At 42.8% G+C, this 18,820-nt stretch overlaps 1 protein-coding gene across 1 annotated transcript in view; it reads right to left on the bottom strand.

Annotated features, from left to right (window-relative positions):
* Positions 1 to 15,741, bottom strand: part of CPVL (carboxypeptidase vitellogenic like) — a 114,247-nt gene extending 98,506 nt beyond the window's left edge. The window contains exons 1-2 of the mRNA XM_047096870.1: positions 15,576 to 15,741; positions 7,440 to 7,558 (exon numbers count right to left, since the gene is read on the bottom strand). Coding sequence (XP_046952826.1) covers positions 7,440 to 7,558; positions 15,576 to 15,738 — 282 coding nt within the window. The 5' untranslated portion in view covers positions 15,739 to 15,741. The remainder of the gene's footprint in view (positions 1 to 7,439; positions 7,559 to 15,575) is intronic.
* Between the last annotated feature and the right edge of the window lie 3,079 nt (positions 15,742 to 18,820).

Raw genomic sequence — 18,820 nt, forward strand, 5'->3', positions numbered from 1 at the left:
GTCTTTCCCATTCTTGTTGCAAACAAAGAAATGGTTGAACAAGTTAGTCGCCTTCTTCTCCACGTTAAATCAGGCACACAACGGTTTCTGCATTTTGAATATGTCTATGGACGGAATGATCTGTAATTTATCACTTTTAGCTGTTTTCTCCTTGTTTTGTCTCACCTACCTTCTCTTCCTCCAGATCTCCAGTGCCGTTATTACAATAATAGCAAAGACGATAAACAGTGCAAGTCTGAGGACCAATATCTACGACCTCCAAATCTTGGTCGTATGACTAATGGATTTGCGGCCATTTGTGGTAGACATAGTTTCCAGAGATCTGTTCTATCCACAACCCCTTCTCTAAGAACTGACTCTCCATTTACCAAAAGAAAGGGCCCATTAGTCATGCTTACATCACACGAAACGGCACCTCAGCTTTAGCTGATTGGACCGAGAAAGAACACCTGACCCAGAGCGGGCCAATCACACCTGCCCCTAGCAGAAGTGCTAGTGGATCTTTGGTGACTGCATAGTTCGAGAACAGGTAAAGGCAGAAACTGTAGGGCAGCCATCTTCTGCCAGATACCTGGAGAAACAAAGCATGTTGATCTGCCAAGAGAGAGGAATGAGGCACAGATAAGTGATCCTGTGGCCTTGGTCAGAATAAGGCTGAGACAGAAAGACTGGCTGTCCCGGCTCCTGATGCCTTTCCAGTTGACCATACTTTCTGCCCTTGGTGTCTCGGGGCAGGAGAGAAGGATTTAGAATGGGGTGGATATATTAGTTAGGGTCCAATCAGAAGACAGAAACCATGTAGCAATTTTAATTTTTAAATTTTCCCATTTTAAAGTTATTACTTTTCATATGGAAATATTGACCTTTAATTCTGTTACAGGTTCCAGTGTTTGCTCTGGTCCCCATCCACCATGGGTATCACACCCACCGACCGGTGGGCAGAAGTGGGGATGTAATGCCAGGGGGGTCCGCTCCCCCAAGAGGCACATCCTCAGTGTTGGCCAAATACCAGCATGCTGGACAGGCTTCCTGGGTCCACCAAGGAACAGGGAAATTTTAAAGAGATATTCATTATAATGGGGGATAACCATAAATATGTGAGGAGAACTCCAAAGAGTACTCTGGGCTGAGGGAAAGTGCCCATGGATGGACAAACTCATATGGTAGGGATGGGGCTCTTCCCAAGGCTTACACCCTAAGGTGTAAATCCCAAGACTATGGTCTAGAATTCCTTGGAGAAGTTATGGTTATACCCACTGGGTGGCTGAGAAGTTCACTGGGTTGCCTGGCTCAAAACTGGCCAGGAATCCAGGGGCAAGGAGGAAAGGCCTCCAGGGAAAAGCGGTCTGTGGCTGGTGGGAGCAGGTACAGAGCAAGTCAAAATGTTGGGAGTCCACTTGTGTGAAAGTGGCACACAACCTGGAGTGCACGGGGTCCCCGTTGGGAAGGGAATGGGAAACCAGCCTCAGGTACAGGTGGCCAAGGCTGCTGAGAGTTGGCTTAGGGAACCTGCTCACTGGCATGGCCTAGGATGTTATGGTGTCCGTGTTGAAGGAGCTGCAGCCAGGTGGTCACTGGGACGGAGCCAGGATTATAAGGTTGTTGAGGGTCTTTGCGGTCTGGGCGTCCAGCTAGAGCAGAGGGCTACTGGATGTTCCCACACACGCCCTGCTGACGGACTGGACAGCAGGGCCAGGAGAAAGTGAAATGCAGGACAAGGGAACAGGAAGAGAAGCCAACTTCCTCCTGCAATGTCTCTCCAGCACCCTCTACTGACAAAGCCTAATATCATGTTCACTGTCCAGGGAAAATGTTGATAGCTCTATTACTGTGGAGCAAGTAAAAGGACAGAACTGGAACGAATTCTAGTTGTCATAAGATATCGTAGTCACAGCCCGAAGAGTATAGGATGCAAGGCTATATTAGTCATCTAATGCTGTATAACATGCATCCAAAACCTAGTGGCCTAAGATAACAATAATCATTTATTATCTCTCGTGCTTTCTGTGGACCAGGAATTTGGGGACGTCTGACTGGACAGTTCTGGCTCAAGATCTCTCATGAAGTGACAGCCAAGATATCAGCCAGGGCTACAGTCATCTGACTTGGGCTGGATGAAGATCATCTAATAATGTTGGTGCTGACTGGTGGGTGGAACATGCACTTCTTCTCCAAACAGGTTTATCCATATGGTTGTCTTAGTGTCCTCCCAATGGCATCTGGCTTCCCTCAGGGTGAGTGATCCAAGAGACCAAGGCGGAAGCAGCACTGCCCTTAATAGGAGCCTTGTAAGTCACACACCATCACTTCTGCTATAGTGTATTGGTCACGAAGGCCAGCCTTAATTCAATATGGCAGGTGACTACACAGGAGCATGAACATCAAGAAACTAAAGATCGCTCTTGGGAGGCTGGCTACCTCACTCTATTCCAACCTTGCCGACTCCTCAATATGATACTGAACTTTCTCAGTCACCAGATACTCAGATTCTAGGAATCCCAGCAACTCCCCGTGGCCAGAGGAGCAAGATGGGGTCCTTAGTAAAGGGGCTTAGGCCTAAGTCTAAATGCCTCAGGTTTGGGCTCCATCACATTTGATGCAAATAATTCAACAAATTACCTATATTCCTATATCTGTAACACAAAGTCAAATACCGCGTATCTTTCTCCAGTGGGAAGACTTCTAATTTTAACAGTAATTATCTTCTGCCTTTTTATCTTCTTAAATGTGGAAAACCCCAGTTTCGCTTTGTAACGTATTAACCCCCCCCCCACACACACACACAACAATTAATTTGCATTCTTCGTTGGCATTCAGGGACTTCCAATTTGGAATGGCCCATTTCCTGTCTTCTTTAACATCCCGCATTGTGACTGGCTTAGTTCTGTACAGTATTTGTGTTAATAATAGGAAAACTAATGATACTGATGATAATTATGAAATAATAAGAATAGCAACACTGGGGCGCCTGGGTGGCGCAGTCGGTTGGGCGTCCGACTTCAGCCAGGTCACGATCTCGCGGTCCGTGAGTTCGAGCCCCGCGTCGGGCTCTGTGCTGATGGCTCAGAGCCTGGAGCCTGTTTCCGATTCTGTGTTTCCCTCTCTCTCTGCCCCTCCCCGTTCATGCTCTGTCTCTCTCTGTCCCAAAGATAAAAACGTTGAAAAAAAAATTTAAAAAAAAAAAAAAAAAAAAAAAAAAGAATAGCAACACTACTTCCTATGTATCAGGCACCAATCTAAGGTTTTCCCACATTCTCTCATTTGTCTCAAAATCATCATCAAGTAGGTACTGTGATCCTCACATCTGGCGTAAGTAGTGGAGCCAAGATTTTACGCAAGCTTGACTAACTCAAGAGCTATAATGCTAATGACCGGAGTCTAGCACCTTCCATGGCTAGTTGATTCTCAGGACCAACACACAGCGATCAAGAGCAAAGATTTCTCTACCAGAGACCTAGTTTTAAATTCAAGTTCTGCCAATCTCTAGTTGGTCAACTTGGGGCTAATTATTTACCCTGTAATTCTCTTCATCTATTAAACAAGGATAACAATTCCTTCCCCATGTGGTGCTCGTAAGGATTAAATAAGAATATGCACGGTGTTTTGTACCTAGTTAATGTTCAATTAACAAAAGCCATTACAATTGTTACATTTTTATTGGCTTCATTATACTTTTTATCCCACGGAAAATGCCTATTATTTCTCTTGCAGATTGCCTCCCGGCTACACACCAAAAAATTTCCAGCTCTGGAATCCATTATGCACTGATTTGTATACAATAACAGGGGAGTCTCACAGAAAAAACAGGAAAACAAAACTAATTTGAGAAACAGCATCCCCCCCCCCAAAAAAAATACTCAGAGGATATTACAAGTGCAGCATCCTTCCTGAGTCTCTTATTTTCTCCACCTTCAATTTTTGTAAAGGGTCATTTCTCTCCTGATTAGTATCGGCTGCCTCCCCATGACAGGCAATGAACGGATATTTCTGCCAAATGAGAGGAACTCTCCCCCATCTCGGTGACCACCGCTTCTCCTTCTCACATGCTTTATCTTCTACACCCAAGAAGGAGATATGGCCTGTTCCATAATTTACAGCCTGACTGGCTTGGCAAGAATGGTTGCTTGGGGGCCTCAGATGCCAGCCCTGCATGTGGCCTCCCTGGGTAAGGAGGTCTCAGAAAAATCTATCCTGGCTGCCACATGGTGACAACTGTCAGCCTTTCATCCCTGTCCGTTTCCCCCCTGAAGCTGAGCCTATCACTTCCAATAGAACACGCTGTGCTCTAACATCTTTTTCCTGTGTGGCGGCCTCGAGTTTATGTCTTTTGGGCTCATCTAAGAATGTGTTGAGGGCTACAGTCCTGGGCCCAAAAGAGCATAATCTGGCCAGCGGATGCATCGCTAGGTCTTCAATGAATTAAGGGGGGCCCCTAACAGCCCCGTCACTGTTTAATGCAGCGGGGGTTCAGATCTCGGTCTGGCAACCAGGAGAGGATGCAGAGTCTAGGCCCATTTCCCTGACCGGCTTTCCAGTCCTGGAGCACCACCTCTATTCTAGATAATTCTGTACACCTGCTCAGAGGCCACCTCAGAAAGAAATGACTGAGTCTTTGTTTTGTTTTCAGTGGACCACTTCTCCCCCCCCCCCACCCCATTAATTCCTGTTTTCACAAATCTGGATTATTACTATTGGAGACTCAACATGCAGATGTCAGTGGGGAACTTACTGCTATCAGAAACAGCCACCCAAGCAGAAGAGAAAGTAGGAAATGGGGTTTCTCGGAGCTAAAGGAGGCAGAGAGCGCAGAGGGGGAGGGGGAGCCCCCCGGCAGGCCTCAGAGGAACACTGAGCGGGATTAGGAAAGGTGACCCCATAGGCTACACTCGCCTCTTCAGGCCCCCATTCCAGCCCTCCCCCAAGTGGGTACGTGGGGCAACACTACACCTCCGTCCACACCATTTTAGCTGTGCAAGGTGTTTCTTTCTGGTAAAAGGACAATGGCTCTCAAAGGTATCCACATCCATATCCCTAGATCCTGTAAATAGGTTAAGCCACATGGTAACAGGGAATTAAGGTAGCTGATGGGATTAGGTTGCCAGTCAACTGACTTTAAAATGGGGAAATCATCCTGGGTTATCCCGTGGGCCCAATGCAATCACAAGGGTCCTTAAATGTAAAAGAGGGCAGCAGAAGACAAGAGTCAGAGATGGTCATGTGACCATGGAGTAGGCCAGAGTGATGCAACGTGAGAAGGATTCAGCCCACTGACGCAGCCTGTAAAGATGGAAGAAGGAGCCATGAGGCAAGGACTGTGAGCAGCCTCCAGAAAATGCAAAAGGCGGGGAAAGAGATCCCCCCCGAGAGCCTCCAGAAGGATCACAGCCCCGCTGACACCTTGATTTTAGCCAGTGAGACCTATGTCAGACTTCTGACCTACAGACCTGTGAGCTAATAAATCTGTGTTGTTTAAACCACTAAGTTTGTGGTAATTTGTACAAGAGCAATAGAGAACTAATACAAAGGGGTTCATGATAAATGCCTCCATTCAAGGATATTGAAAGGTGTGATATCAAAACTGCACATGTTATCGTATGGTTTCCGGAAGGCATAAAGTTGAAGAGATTTCCAAGAACACGAGAAAAATGTCCACCTGTTAGAATTAGGTCTTATTGGTAGGCTTAATGTACACCAATTCTCTTTAAGACAGTTGTATTGAGTATTTGGATGTTTTCCTCATTGCTTCTCTATTGCATTCTCTACTCTGTTCTGTGCCCTGGTAGACAGACCTCTAGAACTGGACTCCCCCACCTCACCTCTGGTTTCCAGTTGGATTCTACCAACGGGAGGTGGCAGCAGGAGTTTGGGGGACACTTGGGTGCCAAAATGGCACCTATATAACCCTGAGGGCAAGTCTCTCCTTCAATTTTGTGCAGTAAGCACCCCATCTGCGCACTCAACAATAACATCAAGGAAGAACTAAGAAATTCTCCAGGGTTCGGGAAAGTCTTCCTGGAGTAGGCGACAGTCTGAACACTACTATGAGCCCAACCGAAAAGCATCTGGAATTCTTCACCAATTCTAATATGTTTCCTCCCATTCACATAGTTGGCTATGCGGCCAACTATGTCAGAAGCCGTGGTTGGGAAGGCAGAAATGAGAAGTCAAGAAAAGCCAACCCAACAGTACCAACAAAGGCAATTTGATTTGAAAACTATCCGAGATTAAACAATTTTCTAGATGCAACACGACGATATGCAAATCACATGCAAAAATAAATACAACCCTCCGCAGGGATAGCTTTTTCTTTGTTTTCTCTGGCTTCTAAACCAAATCCAATTTGGAAAATGAAATTAGAAAATTATCCTGGGGTGGGATACAATTTATTTATGCAGCTCAGCACCTCTACCAATTCTGCCCAACAGTACCCGTAAGGCAAAAGTGGTTTGTTCATGCTGAAGAGCTGTGTGACATCCATGTATGTGTGTGCGTGCACCTGGGTGCGCTAAGTCGAGACTGGTAAAGTACAAGAATGTATCCAGCTGTGTGTATGGACCTCAGAAGGTAAGTGATTCGCCTTCTGGAAGCCATCCTAGATTAGCACTGCTTTCCCACTGCTCCCCCAAAGCCCCATCATAAGTTTAGTTCTCTCTTCCATGTTCCCATGGAGTAGCACTCAGTTAATGGATACCGGATGCATGAAGGAGGGAGCGCAAACGTAAGAGCTGGCACTGCAAAGCCCACGGGGACAGAGGACAGAGCAGCCACAGAAGTCCACAATCAACTACCTTTCGACATGTATCACACCTGTGTATTTCGGGAATCTCCCCATCCTTTATCATTCTTCGGCTCCGCACCGCCCAGCCTTGCCCAAGGTATTTTTGGAACAAAACAACGACAGAATGATTTAAGAAGACGGTGGCAGGAAGAAGGTGGTAATATTAATATTCTGAATAAGGCTGCAAGGAATTTAAGAGCTGGACCTTGCCTGCAAACATTTGTTTCCTGCACATAAACAGGAACACCACACGGAGTCACTGGTGCTTATTTTTAGAAAAAAAAATCTAAAAGATGCAAAAAAAAAAAAAAGTTGGTTTTTTTTGTGTTTTTTTTTTTTGTTTTGTTTTTTAACATTTATTTATTTTTGAGACAGAGAGAGACAGAGCATGAACGGGGGAGGATCAGAGAGAGGGAGACACAGAATCTGAAACAGGCTCCAGGCTCTGAGCTGTAAGCACAGAGCCTGATGCGGGGCTCGAACTCACGGACCGCAAGATCATGACCTGAGCCAAAGTTGGCCGCTTAACCGACTGAGCCACCCAGGCGCCCCTGTTTTGTTTTTTTTTTAAGTATGGTTTCCTAGGCTAACATTTCTGCACTGGGGAGCATTCTCAGCTCCTGAGGGTTAGTGTTCTGATAGAGCGCTCTCGCAGGCCTACCTGAGCTGGAAAGAACCAGAAGAAAATGTTGCTGTTGTAGGTCTTATTCACAGTGATGTAGCCAGCGTAACTCTTCACATTCGATCCAGGGAAAGGAGGAACCAAACTCTGTTTTTTTGCTAGTGGAAAAAAAGAATGTAGCCGAGGATTAGAGAAATAATATCGAGTTAGCTATCTCTGCCTCATCTCTGGTCTTCTCCCTCTCATGGGCCAGGTCTGGGATGGAGCCAACAGAAAAGCTACCAGGAGACTGACATAAAGGTACGGACTATAGCAAATTCCAGCTTGCCCTGGCCAGTTCCACATATTCCACATTTACAATGTAGCCAAGGGGCATTTTTAACCTTTTTTTCTTTGGTCCCCAAATATATTTATGAGCTGTAATAAGATTTCTTTCTAAGAAAACAGAAAGAAAATCACTTATCCTCAGCTCCACTCTAAAAAGGAAACCAAAGTGGGGGCACCTGGGTGGCTCAGTCGATTAAGCACCCGACTTTGACTCAGGTCATGATCTCACAGTTCAGGGGTCCGAGCCCAGCTCAGAGCCTGGAGCCTGCTTCGGATTCTGTGTCTACCTCTCTCTCTTTCTCTCTCTCTCTGCCCCTCCCCTGCTCATGCTCTGTCACTGTCTCTCTCAGTAATAAACATTAAAAAATAATAATAATAAAATAGAAATAAATACAAAGGCCAGGGCAGAAGTCACCAAGTCCCAAAAGGTGAGGTGGGTACAAGGAAAACAACATAGCTAAGCAGCTCTCAGCCTCCGGAAAGCCTATATTCTCCACACTCTCCTTATCATGAAAGCAAGGGGCCTGCCACTTCCATTAAGGGAAATACGCTGACGCATGTGGGGAGTGGGGATGGCTGGGAGGGTAGGGAGAGGCAGGCAGTGAGACGAGGGGTGACCTCATGGCCTCATAGCTACTCACAGGAAACCAAATAAGACAACAGGATAGTTGTAGAGGGCAGAGGTCTGGCTTTTTTATGGCACCAAAGGGACAGGGACAGGGAGGGGGAAAGAGGGACTGCTCAGATAGCGTGAGGACACCCAGGAGTAAATAATACTAAGAGGGGCTAACACTTTAAAGGCTACAGTACCGAGGGCTTTCCATTATGCAGTAGGTGTAATTATTATCCCCACTTTACAGATGAGCTGAAGCTCAGAGAGGGTGAGTAACTTGCCCAAGGTCACACAGCTAGTAAAGGAGAGCTGGGATTCAAACCTAGCAGTCAGACTGCAGAGTTTGCTCCTTCCCTGACCCTGCTACACTGCTTCTCAACCAGAGAGTTAGTCCCAAAGTCTAAAGGTGACACGGAGGGGAAGGGAGAGCAAGCAGTGATTAGGAAAACAATGGAGGAGAAATGGGACATGGATGGCAGGGGGTAGGGGGAACTGAAGGGGAGTTTAGGTGAAGAAAGATTCCTTAATGCTGACAAAGCAAGTGTCCCCAGTAAAAACTAATGATTAAAGAAAAGCTATTTATGTCTGACACATATTAAGTAGGAGACTGGTTAGAGAGAGGAGCAGGTCAGGAAGCTTAGTCCTTCACACACACCACCCACTAAAGATGCCTTCAGCAGGGTGCTGGAGCCCATAGGCTCTCAAGCTCTTAGCATCTCTTCCCACCTTAGCATTAGCAACATCACCACTAGCAGGCAACAAGCCATGGTAAGAACGTCTACATGCGCAGATCAGTGTGCAAATCAGGACCCCGTCCCCACAGAGCTGCTCGTGACACTTACCAGCACACCATGGCATCGGGGCTGCAAGTTCCTCTTTTAAAATGAACCTGCCTCCTGGCAGGGAAACTCTCATCTAGACAGCACTGTTCCCTTTCCTTCGTACTTTGCTGATCCTTACGCTGCTACTGACCGTCTCTGTGGTCCCTGGGCAGTCACTTGACCTGTCTGTGCTTCAGTTTCTCATCTACGGAAGGTGGATGACTTCACGTGTCAATGAGAATAAGGGTCCATGCATGTACAACCTTTAGAAAAGAAGCTGGCTCGTAGGGAGCACAGCTATTGTTACCTGTGAAATGCACCTGCTGATTAGGAACAAGTGGCATCTGGGAGCAGAGGAGATGGTGGGATAAAGGCAGGGTCTCAAGAGCAGTTTCTGAAGGGTCCTGCTAGGCTAGTACCATAGGAAGAACATGGGTAGACCCAGGTTTGTGATTCTGACCAGGCCCCTGGCAAGTTGCCTTATCTCTCTGAGCCTCTCTTTCCTCTTGAGCAAGATGTGGATACCGATTCCCCCACCCTGGGCTTTCTGTGGGGATCAAACTCAGCACACGGAGTTGCATCTAAAATAAGGGCTCGGGCAAAGGAAGCAAAGATCATCACTGGCTTATGGGCCACCCCACGTGCTGTCTAGAAAACTCTGCCTTTTTCTGGCGGCGTCTGGTTCCCCCAGGGAAGATTGCTTAACTCAATCCAGCTTCTCTAGCTCTTCCCATGCTCTTCTCAAAAAGACCTATCCCTTGCTGCCAGAAAAAAAAAAAAAAAAAAAAAAAGAAAGGGAGAGGAGCATCTCAAGCAAAGGAAAAGGGGGATGTTTAGGGCAAGTGGTGATTGCCAGCCTACACCCTTCCCTCCAGCAGCCTTGCCTCCACCCCACCCCACTTTGCTTCCGCTCTCAATTAGCCCAAAGAAGGCTGACCCTCCAGGGCTGGGCAGCCTTTCAAAACTTTTTTTTTCTGTTTAAAAAATTGAGATATATTGGACAAGGAACATTATATGAGTTTCAGATGTACAACCTAACAATTCGATGTTTGCATATACTGCAAAATGGTCACCACAACATCTAGGAAACACCCATCACCGTACGTAGTTACAATTTTTTCTTCTGGTGATGAGAACTTTCAAGATCTATTCTCTTAGCAACTTTCAAATATGCAATATGATATTACTAACTGTAGTCACTATGCTATATATCATATCCCCAGACTTCTTTTGTAACTGGAATGTGGTACCGAAAACACTTCTGACATATTTTCCCCCAAACTATCAATCTTCTCAGAATCAGAGAACCCCCCAAAAGGTGGATGGAGACCTGAAGGTAGAAGGGTTAGGAATAAATGAGATGTGACTCACAGCGAGGTATGTGAGCAGCAGGGATTCGAGAAAGAAGACAGAGAAAAATGAGAAACGTTGAAGAAGAATGAGAAAAGAAAATATGTAATAGAAAGGAGCTGGAGGGAATGAAATATGGGAGAGAGATGATTGAATCAATCTATCTCTCTGAGGCCAGCACAGCACAAGGTCTGCTGGCCTGCTCTGACAATGACTCCGATGTTCCCCCAGCCCTCCTTTTCTGAAGCTTCCAAAGTTGTTTCTCTGCTACCTTGTACCTCCCCAGGTACATTTCCTGCCTTGCCTTGAAGATCAGGGGCTACTGGAAAGCAGGGAAATTGTCTTGTCTTCGTACCCACAGGTACAGCTGATTTACGCACTGGCAATGCATTAGGATTAGCATATTTCTACAAAACCCTCCTAAAGAAGGCAGGCCTTATTAAGGTCTTAAGAATTTAGAAGGACTTTTTCTGGCTCACTAAAAAGTGTTTCACCCTATTTCAATTCTTAAATTTCCTTTAACGAAGTCACGGTAAAATAATTAAAAGCTCTTTCAACTAAAATGATATTTTGTATTTTCAAATGTTCGGTTCATCCTTCCAGAGTCTACCAATGGAATGTGGAAAATAAACTCCCAAGATGTAGGGGTTTCTTACTTCCTGCAACCATGACTCACAATTCAAATGTTCAAAACAGTTTAAAAAAAAAGGAAAAGGTTTTCTTTGAAGTGATTTCACTTCCTCCTTATTATTCACTGCAGTTACCAATGTTTATGATATTAACACTTTGAAAAAGATTGGATTGTGACCAAAGAAGGGCTTGAAGCAGCTAATCAGGGTGCATTTCACATTTACAAAGTCTTCAGTCATCAACAGTACTGCACAAGACACGGCCAGACCGTAAATGATAATAAAGTGACACCTAATAACAAAATAGTCTTTAAAGTTCGTGAAAAGGCAGTGTTTGTAAATATTTAAAAATTTGCCTCCTTTATTCATTTTGTTTCAAGGGTTTATTCTAGCTGCAGAGAAAGTAAACGTGCAATTACAATTACACAAAACTAAGCCAGCTAATTGGGAGATTAAAAAATAAAAACGCCCTTGTCTTTTTGTGAATTACTGTTTATCTCAAGAATGTTCCATTGCGATACTAAGACTCATGCGCCTAAGGTTTTGACAGACTCAATAAACAAAAGGGATTTAGGGGAATGAGCTGACCATCTGTCCAGAGCTTCCTGAACTTTCAGTAAAGCGGATGAATAAAATTATCCTTAATTATGTTATCAGGGCTGTATGTGAATACCCAGATGTACCAGAATTTGGATCAGCCACTCAAAATTCCATTCAAAGATTTTGACTGCGTAACAGAACTTTAGAAAGTGACATTACATCAGTTTTACTATTTTAGAAGTTGTCATCCATCAGATGGTGATCTATCAGACTTGGCACAGAAGGGCAGAAGATGAAAACTACCTCCCTCAGAAACCTTCCTTGCTACTGCTGATGACCACAAGAGTGAAATGTTTGTAAACAAGGAATACAGGAGTGGTAGGGATGTGGACAGTCTCTCAGATGGATTTCTCTGTGTTTTCACTTGGTTCCTCCAAGATGTATGAAACAGACACACCACCACAAGTCGCTTGCGCTAAATGCCTTTGTTGAAACTGTTTTCCTCACTCAGTATACACAGATCCTTTCCTAGTTTGGATCTAGTCACATAGCACAGTGGTTCATACCTTGGGTTCTGGAGCCAGCAAAAATAGGTTTTAATGCCACCTCTGCCACTTACTATCATTAAATGGCTCTGAGCAAGATACTTAATTCCTCTGGGCCTCAGTTTCCTCATCTATAAAATGGGAACAATAATTATGCATTCTTCATCACCATTGCTCTGAGAGTTAAATAAGCTACTGTGTGTGTAAAACCCATGTCTGGCATATATTCAGGCTTAAAATTTAAATTCTGCAAGTATTTATTATATATGCCTATTACATATAGAAACTGTGCTATGTATTGGGAATATAGTTATTAAATATTAGGATTTGTTATTTTTCTTATTACACTATTGCTATTTTCTGGACTCTACCAACCGATAGGATAGCTTCCTTCTCAAAATTTCCAACATGCCTACCTCAAATGTGACACTTTAGTATTTTAGTATTCACTGCCTTATTCCTGAATTGGTTTCATGTGTGTGCATCTGGTCACTCCAGAAGAGCACCAGATTCTAAAACAAAGGGAAACAAATCAAAGCAGGCAGATCCCAGAGCAGAAGTCAGAAAATCTGGGTCTTAAATACATCTCTGGTCCTATTACCTGCATACCCTTGGGCAAGTCATATAACGTTTTGGGAGTCTCAAATTCCTTCTGTGTGGATTGGTAGGGTTGGTTATGAGTATTCAATGCCATTTCAGCTCTAACTAAGTGATTTGGTTTGATTTGTTGTTAATGAACATAATCTCAGCCATCAGTACCCACTTACTAAAGAAGCCCAAATGAATGCATGCGATCCGTTTTTGTAGAGTTGGATGATATTTTGCCTCTTCGTATATGTCTAATGATATGAGCCTATACCATCGGAATACCATCTTCTCATGACTTTTCTACATCAAGAACAAAATGAGTCTTTTTTAAAAAAGGAATGACTGCATTCTCTGACTACCTTGTCGCTGGCTACACCATCATATGTACACAGGGGCACCTGGGTGGCTCGGTCAGCTAAGCGTCTGACTCTTGGTTTCGGTTCAGGTCGCAATCTCACGATTCGTGACTTCGAGCCCCACATCAGGCTCTGCACTGATGATGCGTAGCCTGCTCGGGATTCTCTCTCTCCCTCTCTTTCTCTGTCCCTTCCTGGCTCTCTCTCTCTCTCTCTCTCTCTCAAAATAAATTAATAAATTCTAAGAAAATGTACACTAATATACACTGACGATTTTATCCAAGTTTTCCACCTCTTCTCAGGAAAGAGATGGTAAAACATGGAGTCGACGTGTACGTCAGAAAAAAGACACATGACCAGGACTCCAGTGCACCCCGAGGATACAAGAACTTTTTGGTTTTAAACCAAACAAAACCCAAAACAATAATACCCTGTTAGCTATGAGAGTATTTTGAATGAAGAAGCGTTGCTTTATTTTTAACCTTCTTTGTGGAGTACATAGATTTATTTTTGATCTTGAAAATGATTATTTCCCTCAAATTTCCAGCATCACTTCCACATCCCCCTGCTGTCTACCAACCTAGCAGCCTCACAGCCACGAACTCGGTTGTTCCACCTGTGATTCGAGAGCAGTCAGTCCTCCAAAGCAAACACCAACGTCTCCATCTACGGGCCAGCTTCCCCATCTTTCATCTAAAGAGAGTGCTCCTGGAATAGTCCCCCATCCCAATCAACTGTCCCCTCTTCCCAATCATTTCTATCAGCAAATACATTGTCTCCTGCTCTCTCTCCCTCTCTCTCTTTTTTTTAAATATGAAATTTGTTGTTTAATTGGTTTCCATACAACACCCAGTGCTCATCCCAATAGGTGCCCTCTTCCATGCCCATCACCCACTTTCCCCTCCCTCCCACCCCCCATCAACCCTCAGTTTATTCTCAGTTTTTAAGAGTCTCTTATGGTTTAAAGACCCTTCCTGGTCCCACAGCTCCCTCCAGCCACTACCCCATTTCTCTGATTCCTTTTACAAACAACACCTGAAAACAGCTGCCTATATACTATTTTATAGTTCAGGAACCCACTGATGTCCAGAAAGATTAAATAGTGTTATCTACCCAGTGATTTACCTAAACAGAAGGAAGCATTAAGAACAGAGGCAGGTCATAAATTCTAGTCTCCGATGCTGCCCAATAACACCTTTTTCCTATTAATAATAATTATTGGAAACCCCACAATTTCCAAATAAAAAGTGATTTACAAACACTAATATTTAGAGAGCAACGTATAGGTTATAGAGCTTTCATGTGCGTTTTCTCATCTGATTCTTATAACATCCCTGTGACTTAAGTGGTTGTGACTCCATGTTGTTAATGAGGACACCGAGGTCTAGAATGTTTGAGTAACTTGCCGTGCAGAGGGGCCCAACAGTATGCCTGTGGTCATAGACTCCGGAGGGAGGCTGTCTGGGTGTGAATCCTGCACCTACCAGCTGTGACTCTCCAAGTAACTTTAAAAAAACTTTTTTAAGTTTATTTATCTATTTTTAATTTTTTTAAATGTTTTTATTTATTTTTGAGAGAGAGAGAGAGAGAGAGACAGAGACAGAGTGAGTGGGGGAGGAGTGGAGAGAGAGAGGGAGACACAGAAGCCAAAGCAGGGTCCAGGCTCTGAACTGTCAGCACAGAGCCCAGCGCAGGGCTCGAACTCACGAACTGTGAGATCATGACCTGAGCTAAAGTCAGACGCCTAACTGACTGAGTTACCCAGGCGCCCCTATTTATCTATTTTGAGAGAGAGAGAGAGAGACAGAGAGAGCAAGCAAACAAGAGAGGGCTAGACAGAGGCAGAGAGAGAGAATACCAAGCAGGCTCTGTGTTGTCAGTGCAGAGCCTGATGTGGGGCTTGAACTCACAAACAGTGAGGTCATGGCCTGAGCCTCAATTAAGAGTCAGATGCTTAACTGAAGAAGCCACCCAGGTGCCCCCAACTCTGGCAAGTAACTTAATCTCGTTCTGCTTTAGTGTTCTTAGATGTGAAATGGGTACACCTGCCTGGGTTGTTAAGATGCTGACGTGAGTTTACGTAGAATCCTCGGAACCAGTATGTGTAGTAAGTTCTAAGGTTAGTATTTATTATTGCCCAGCTGGGGACAGGCACTACGCTAGTTTTATAAATAGAAATGTAGGTACTCGACCACCAGATAATCTGTCCCTGCCAAACTCTCATTTTAGCTCAAAACTCTGATAATACAATGACATCGAATCGTTAATATTTGAAATAAAACAGCTGGGTTAAAAAATACCAGAATGTATTTTGAATCCTGTAAAATAACTGCTAAAAAACAAAATGAAACAAAACCCCAAACTGTTGAAAATACCCCAGTGGTTTTCTGATTTTATTAAACTTACCTTCTTCAAGTTTCCCAGCTTCAATATAGGGAGTAAGAAATAATGGCTCTCCTACATTTCCCTTATGTGGTACGGAAACCCGAACATTTTTGTATAAGGAGTGAAAGATCCCGCCACCAGGGCTGAACATGAACACGACCACCAAAACAATCGTCTTCCACATGGCACCAACCGGTCTCTCTAGGCCTAGGATGAAAACAAATGAATCCAAAGAGTAAATATTTACCCAGCCCTTTTACATACAAGACATTCATTTATTTCATTAAAAAAAATGTATATTGTAAAATAAATGAATAAATATTCTGTGTAAAGGCCCGGGGCTATTCAAGGATTCACAATCTAACTAGAGAAACAATTTATATTTCTAAAACTGTGGTCTGAAAAGTAAACTCAACGCAGGATCAGATAAAACTTCAAGACAACAAGGACTCTGTAACTTATCACCAAATGTGTGGTAGAGATGCTTACCTACCACGGGAAGGCACAGGACTGAGAACATATCTCTGGCCAAGAGAACCTAGGAAGGCCTTAACAAGATTAGGTGTGAAGGAAGGGTGGGTGAAACCCAGATGGGCAGGAGAAATGGAGAAAGCATCACTTATGGGGGGGACAGCTTGAGCAAAAGTGAGACTTCAGTTGTCCATGGGCACTTGGGCAGAGAAATTTAAAATAAACCAAGTGGATTTCTGCTTACCTCTTCTGTCTCTTACGAATCACAAACTTTGCATTCAAGAACAAAAAAGAAAGAAGAAAGGGAAGGTCCTACAACTATCTTCAGGTCTCTGCCTTTATTGCTAGCTGATAAACTCAAGAGCTAGGCCTCAACCTTTGTGAACAGTTTTTCAAAGGTCTTCAAATCTGATGCTTGCTTAGACTACTCACCTCAGCTGATAATAGCAGTGACTTAAAGTCGGCGATTTCCCTAAATTTGTAAATAAATATGTAATTTGTATTTACAATAGGCTTCCCCATGTATTTTTAGCTGATTTGAATATCCTAATAACTCAACCAGGAAATCAAAGTTTAATGGCACTAATGTTAGATAAGGAAATGTTGATTCCTTGGATAAGGAATGCCGCAGCCAAGAACATGATAAACCCAGTCAAGGCCAAAACCCGGCACAAGGTGAGTTAGGGGCAGATGCAGGGTCAGATCTCATCTTTTTCTAAAATTGTGATGTTTTGTTCATCGTGGATTTTCCTGCATTAATTTTTATTTTTTTCCAGATGTTGCATAAAAATACTATTTATCATGATTATCGAGTTTTTTGGCACTCTCTTACATTTTATACCCTAGTCAAGTGCCTCATTTACTTCACCTTAATCCTTAACGCTAAGAATTAGGATCTTCCATCAGTGCTATTACATTACTCGGCACCTACTACCATTTAAGCAAGATCCGAATTCTTAGCTCTAAAGTCTAAATAAAGTACATGAAACTAATAAATACTTTACTCACTTAGGTTTCTGGATGTAAAAATAAATATACAATTATGCAAATATAATGCCTGCTTCGGACTGTTCAGTGCCTTAAAATACCATGCCATTAAAACATCTTAAAAACATGAAATGTATAAAAATCTATTACCACAGGCTTGTCGCAACCCAAGTTAGCATAAAATGAAAATACTGTTTGCAGCAAATTTTAAAAGCTTTTCAGACACATTTCCCCATTAAGATAAACATTTATAATTATAATGTGATCAAATATATAATTCTTGTCAAGTCTTTCATGGTTAACTGAATAGAATTCCCCATGCTTCATGTAAACAAGCCCAACCAAATACAATATGCAGCTAAAAACTGGCCTTGCCTATTATGGACTATCATAAGGAACAAAATGAATTTAAAAACTGAAGTTAGTCCCAAGAAGCCCAAGGTACTGACCACTATGGCACTAAATTAATTATGTGAACTTGTTTTAATACTGTAGCTACTTTCAAGGAATACTTGAAATCAACAATCTTACTCTCCAACTGGTTCGGGGGGAAAAAAAAAGAAGATCTGTGGAATTAAAAAAATACTGGAAAAAGCTCTTCCAGTAAGAGGTTTTTTTCCTGGCGGCAGAAATAAGGAACTAATCACACCATCTAATTTCTCAATCTTCCTGCTGCAAACTTCCAGCTCCCTTTAATGGAAGTCATTAATATTTAAATAACCAGGGTAGTTACAACACCTCCCTTGAAAGCAGATGTTGACTCAGAGATGTTAAAAAAGGAAAGAGGTAAAACTCGTCTTGTTGTAATTGACAGAAATCTAATACATAAAAGTAAGAGTTCGGTCAATTTAGTAGATCTCATTAACATTTAATCAAATAACTATTAGAGTCATGGTTTCTCATGGAGGTGAATTAAAGCAACAACATACTTCATCGCATAATTCTCATTTAACTGCCAGAATTCCTGAACTCTGCTTGGCTGTCATGTCTGCTAATGAAAATGAAGGCTATTATCACGAATAAGGAAGTGTTGTTTTCTTCTTAAATCCTTCTCAAATGTTTTTGTTTATACTAAATTAGCCTGAATCTTTTAATGTATCGAACATTTACTGAGTACTTTCTAAACAAAACATCCTCTACTAGAAGCAATTGCCTAAAGAACTGGAGGGCGGGGGCGGGGGGGGGGGGGAGAGGGAATATTCACCATACAATTTATCATATCTATTTGGAATAATATGAAAACATTGGTGCTATTTCCAGTTCAAATATATCATATTGAAGGATTCAGACAAACTGTTCCTCTTAATGTTTAGAAACATAAAATCTAAGTAAATACAAAGCAATATTGGCAGAATCAAGTAAGCTAAAGGTCAAAGGTATATGATTTGCTAAAATTGTCTCACTAATCCTTAAATATTACAGCTGGAAGCCATATGTTCAGCATACAACTTTTTAAATATAAACACAGATATTTATCACCGTGTTCCTTAGAATAACAAAAACTATCAACACTATAAACAATTTACAATAAGTCAGTTATTATACAACAAAAAGATGGAATTATACACAGCAATTAAAATGGCAAGAATGGGAAAAGGAAAAGCAGGCTATTATATTGGATATAGGGTAGTTTCTCCTTATTTAATACTTCTTTAAAACTTCTAAATTTTCTACAATAATTAATCTGATCATCAGAAAAAAATAGTTTTCGGCTTTGCTTTTTTGTTAAGAGAAAGTGAAACAGCTGATAGATGTGGCAAAAAAAAAAAAATGCTTGTTCCTCATTCCTTGGTACTACCTGGTTATGA

This window comes from Lynx rufus, unplaced genomic scaffold, assembly GCF_022079265.1.
Source record: "Lynx rufus isolate CCGP_SWC_20201006 ecotype Redwood Valley unplaced genomic scaffold, mLynRuf1.p SCAF_4, whole genome shotgun sequence".
NCBI classification, from domain to species: Eukaryota; Metazoa; Chordata; class Mammalia; order Carnivora; family Felidae; genus Lynx; species Lynx rufus.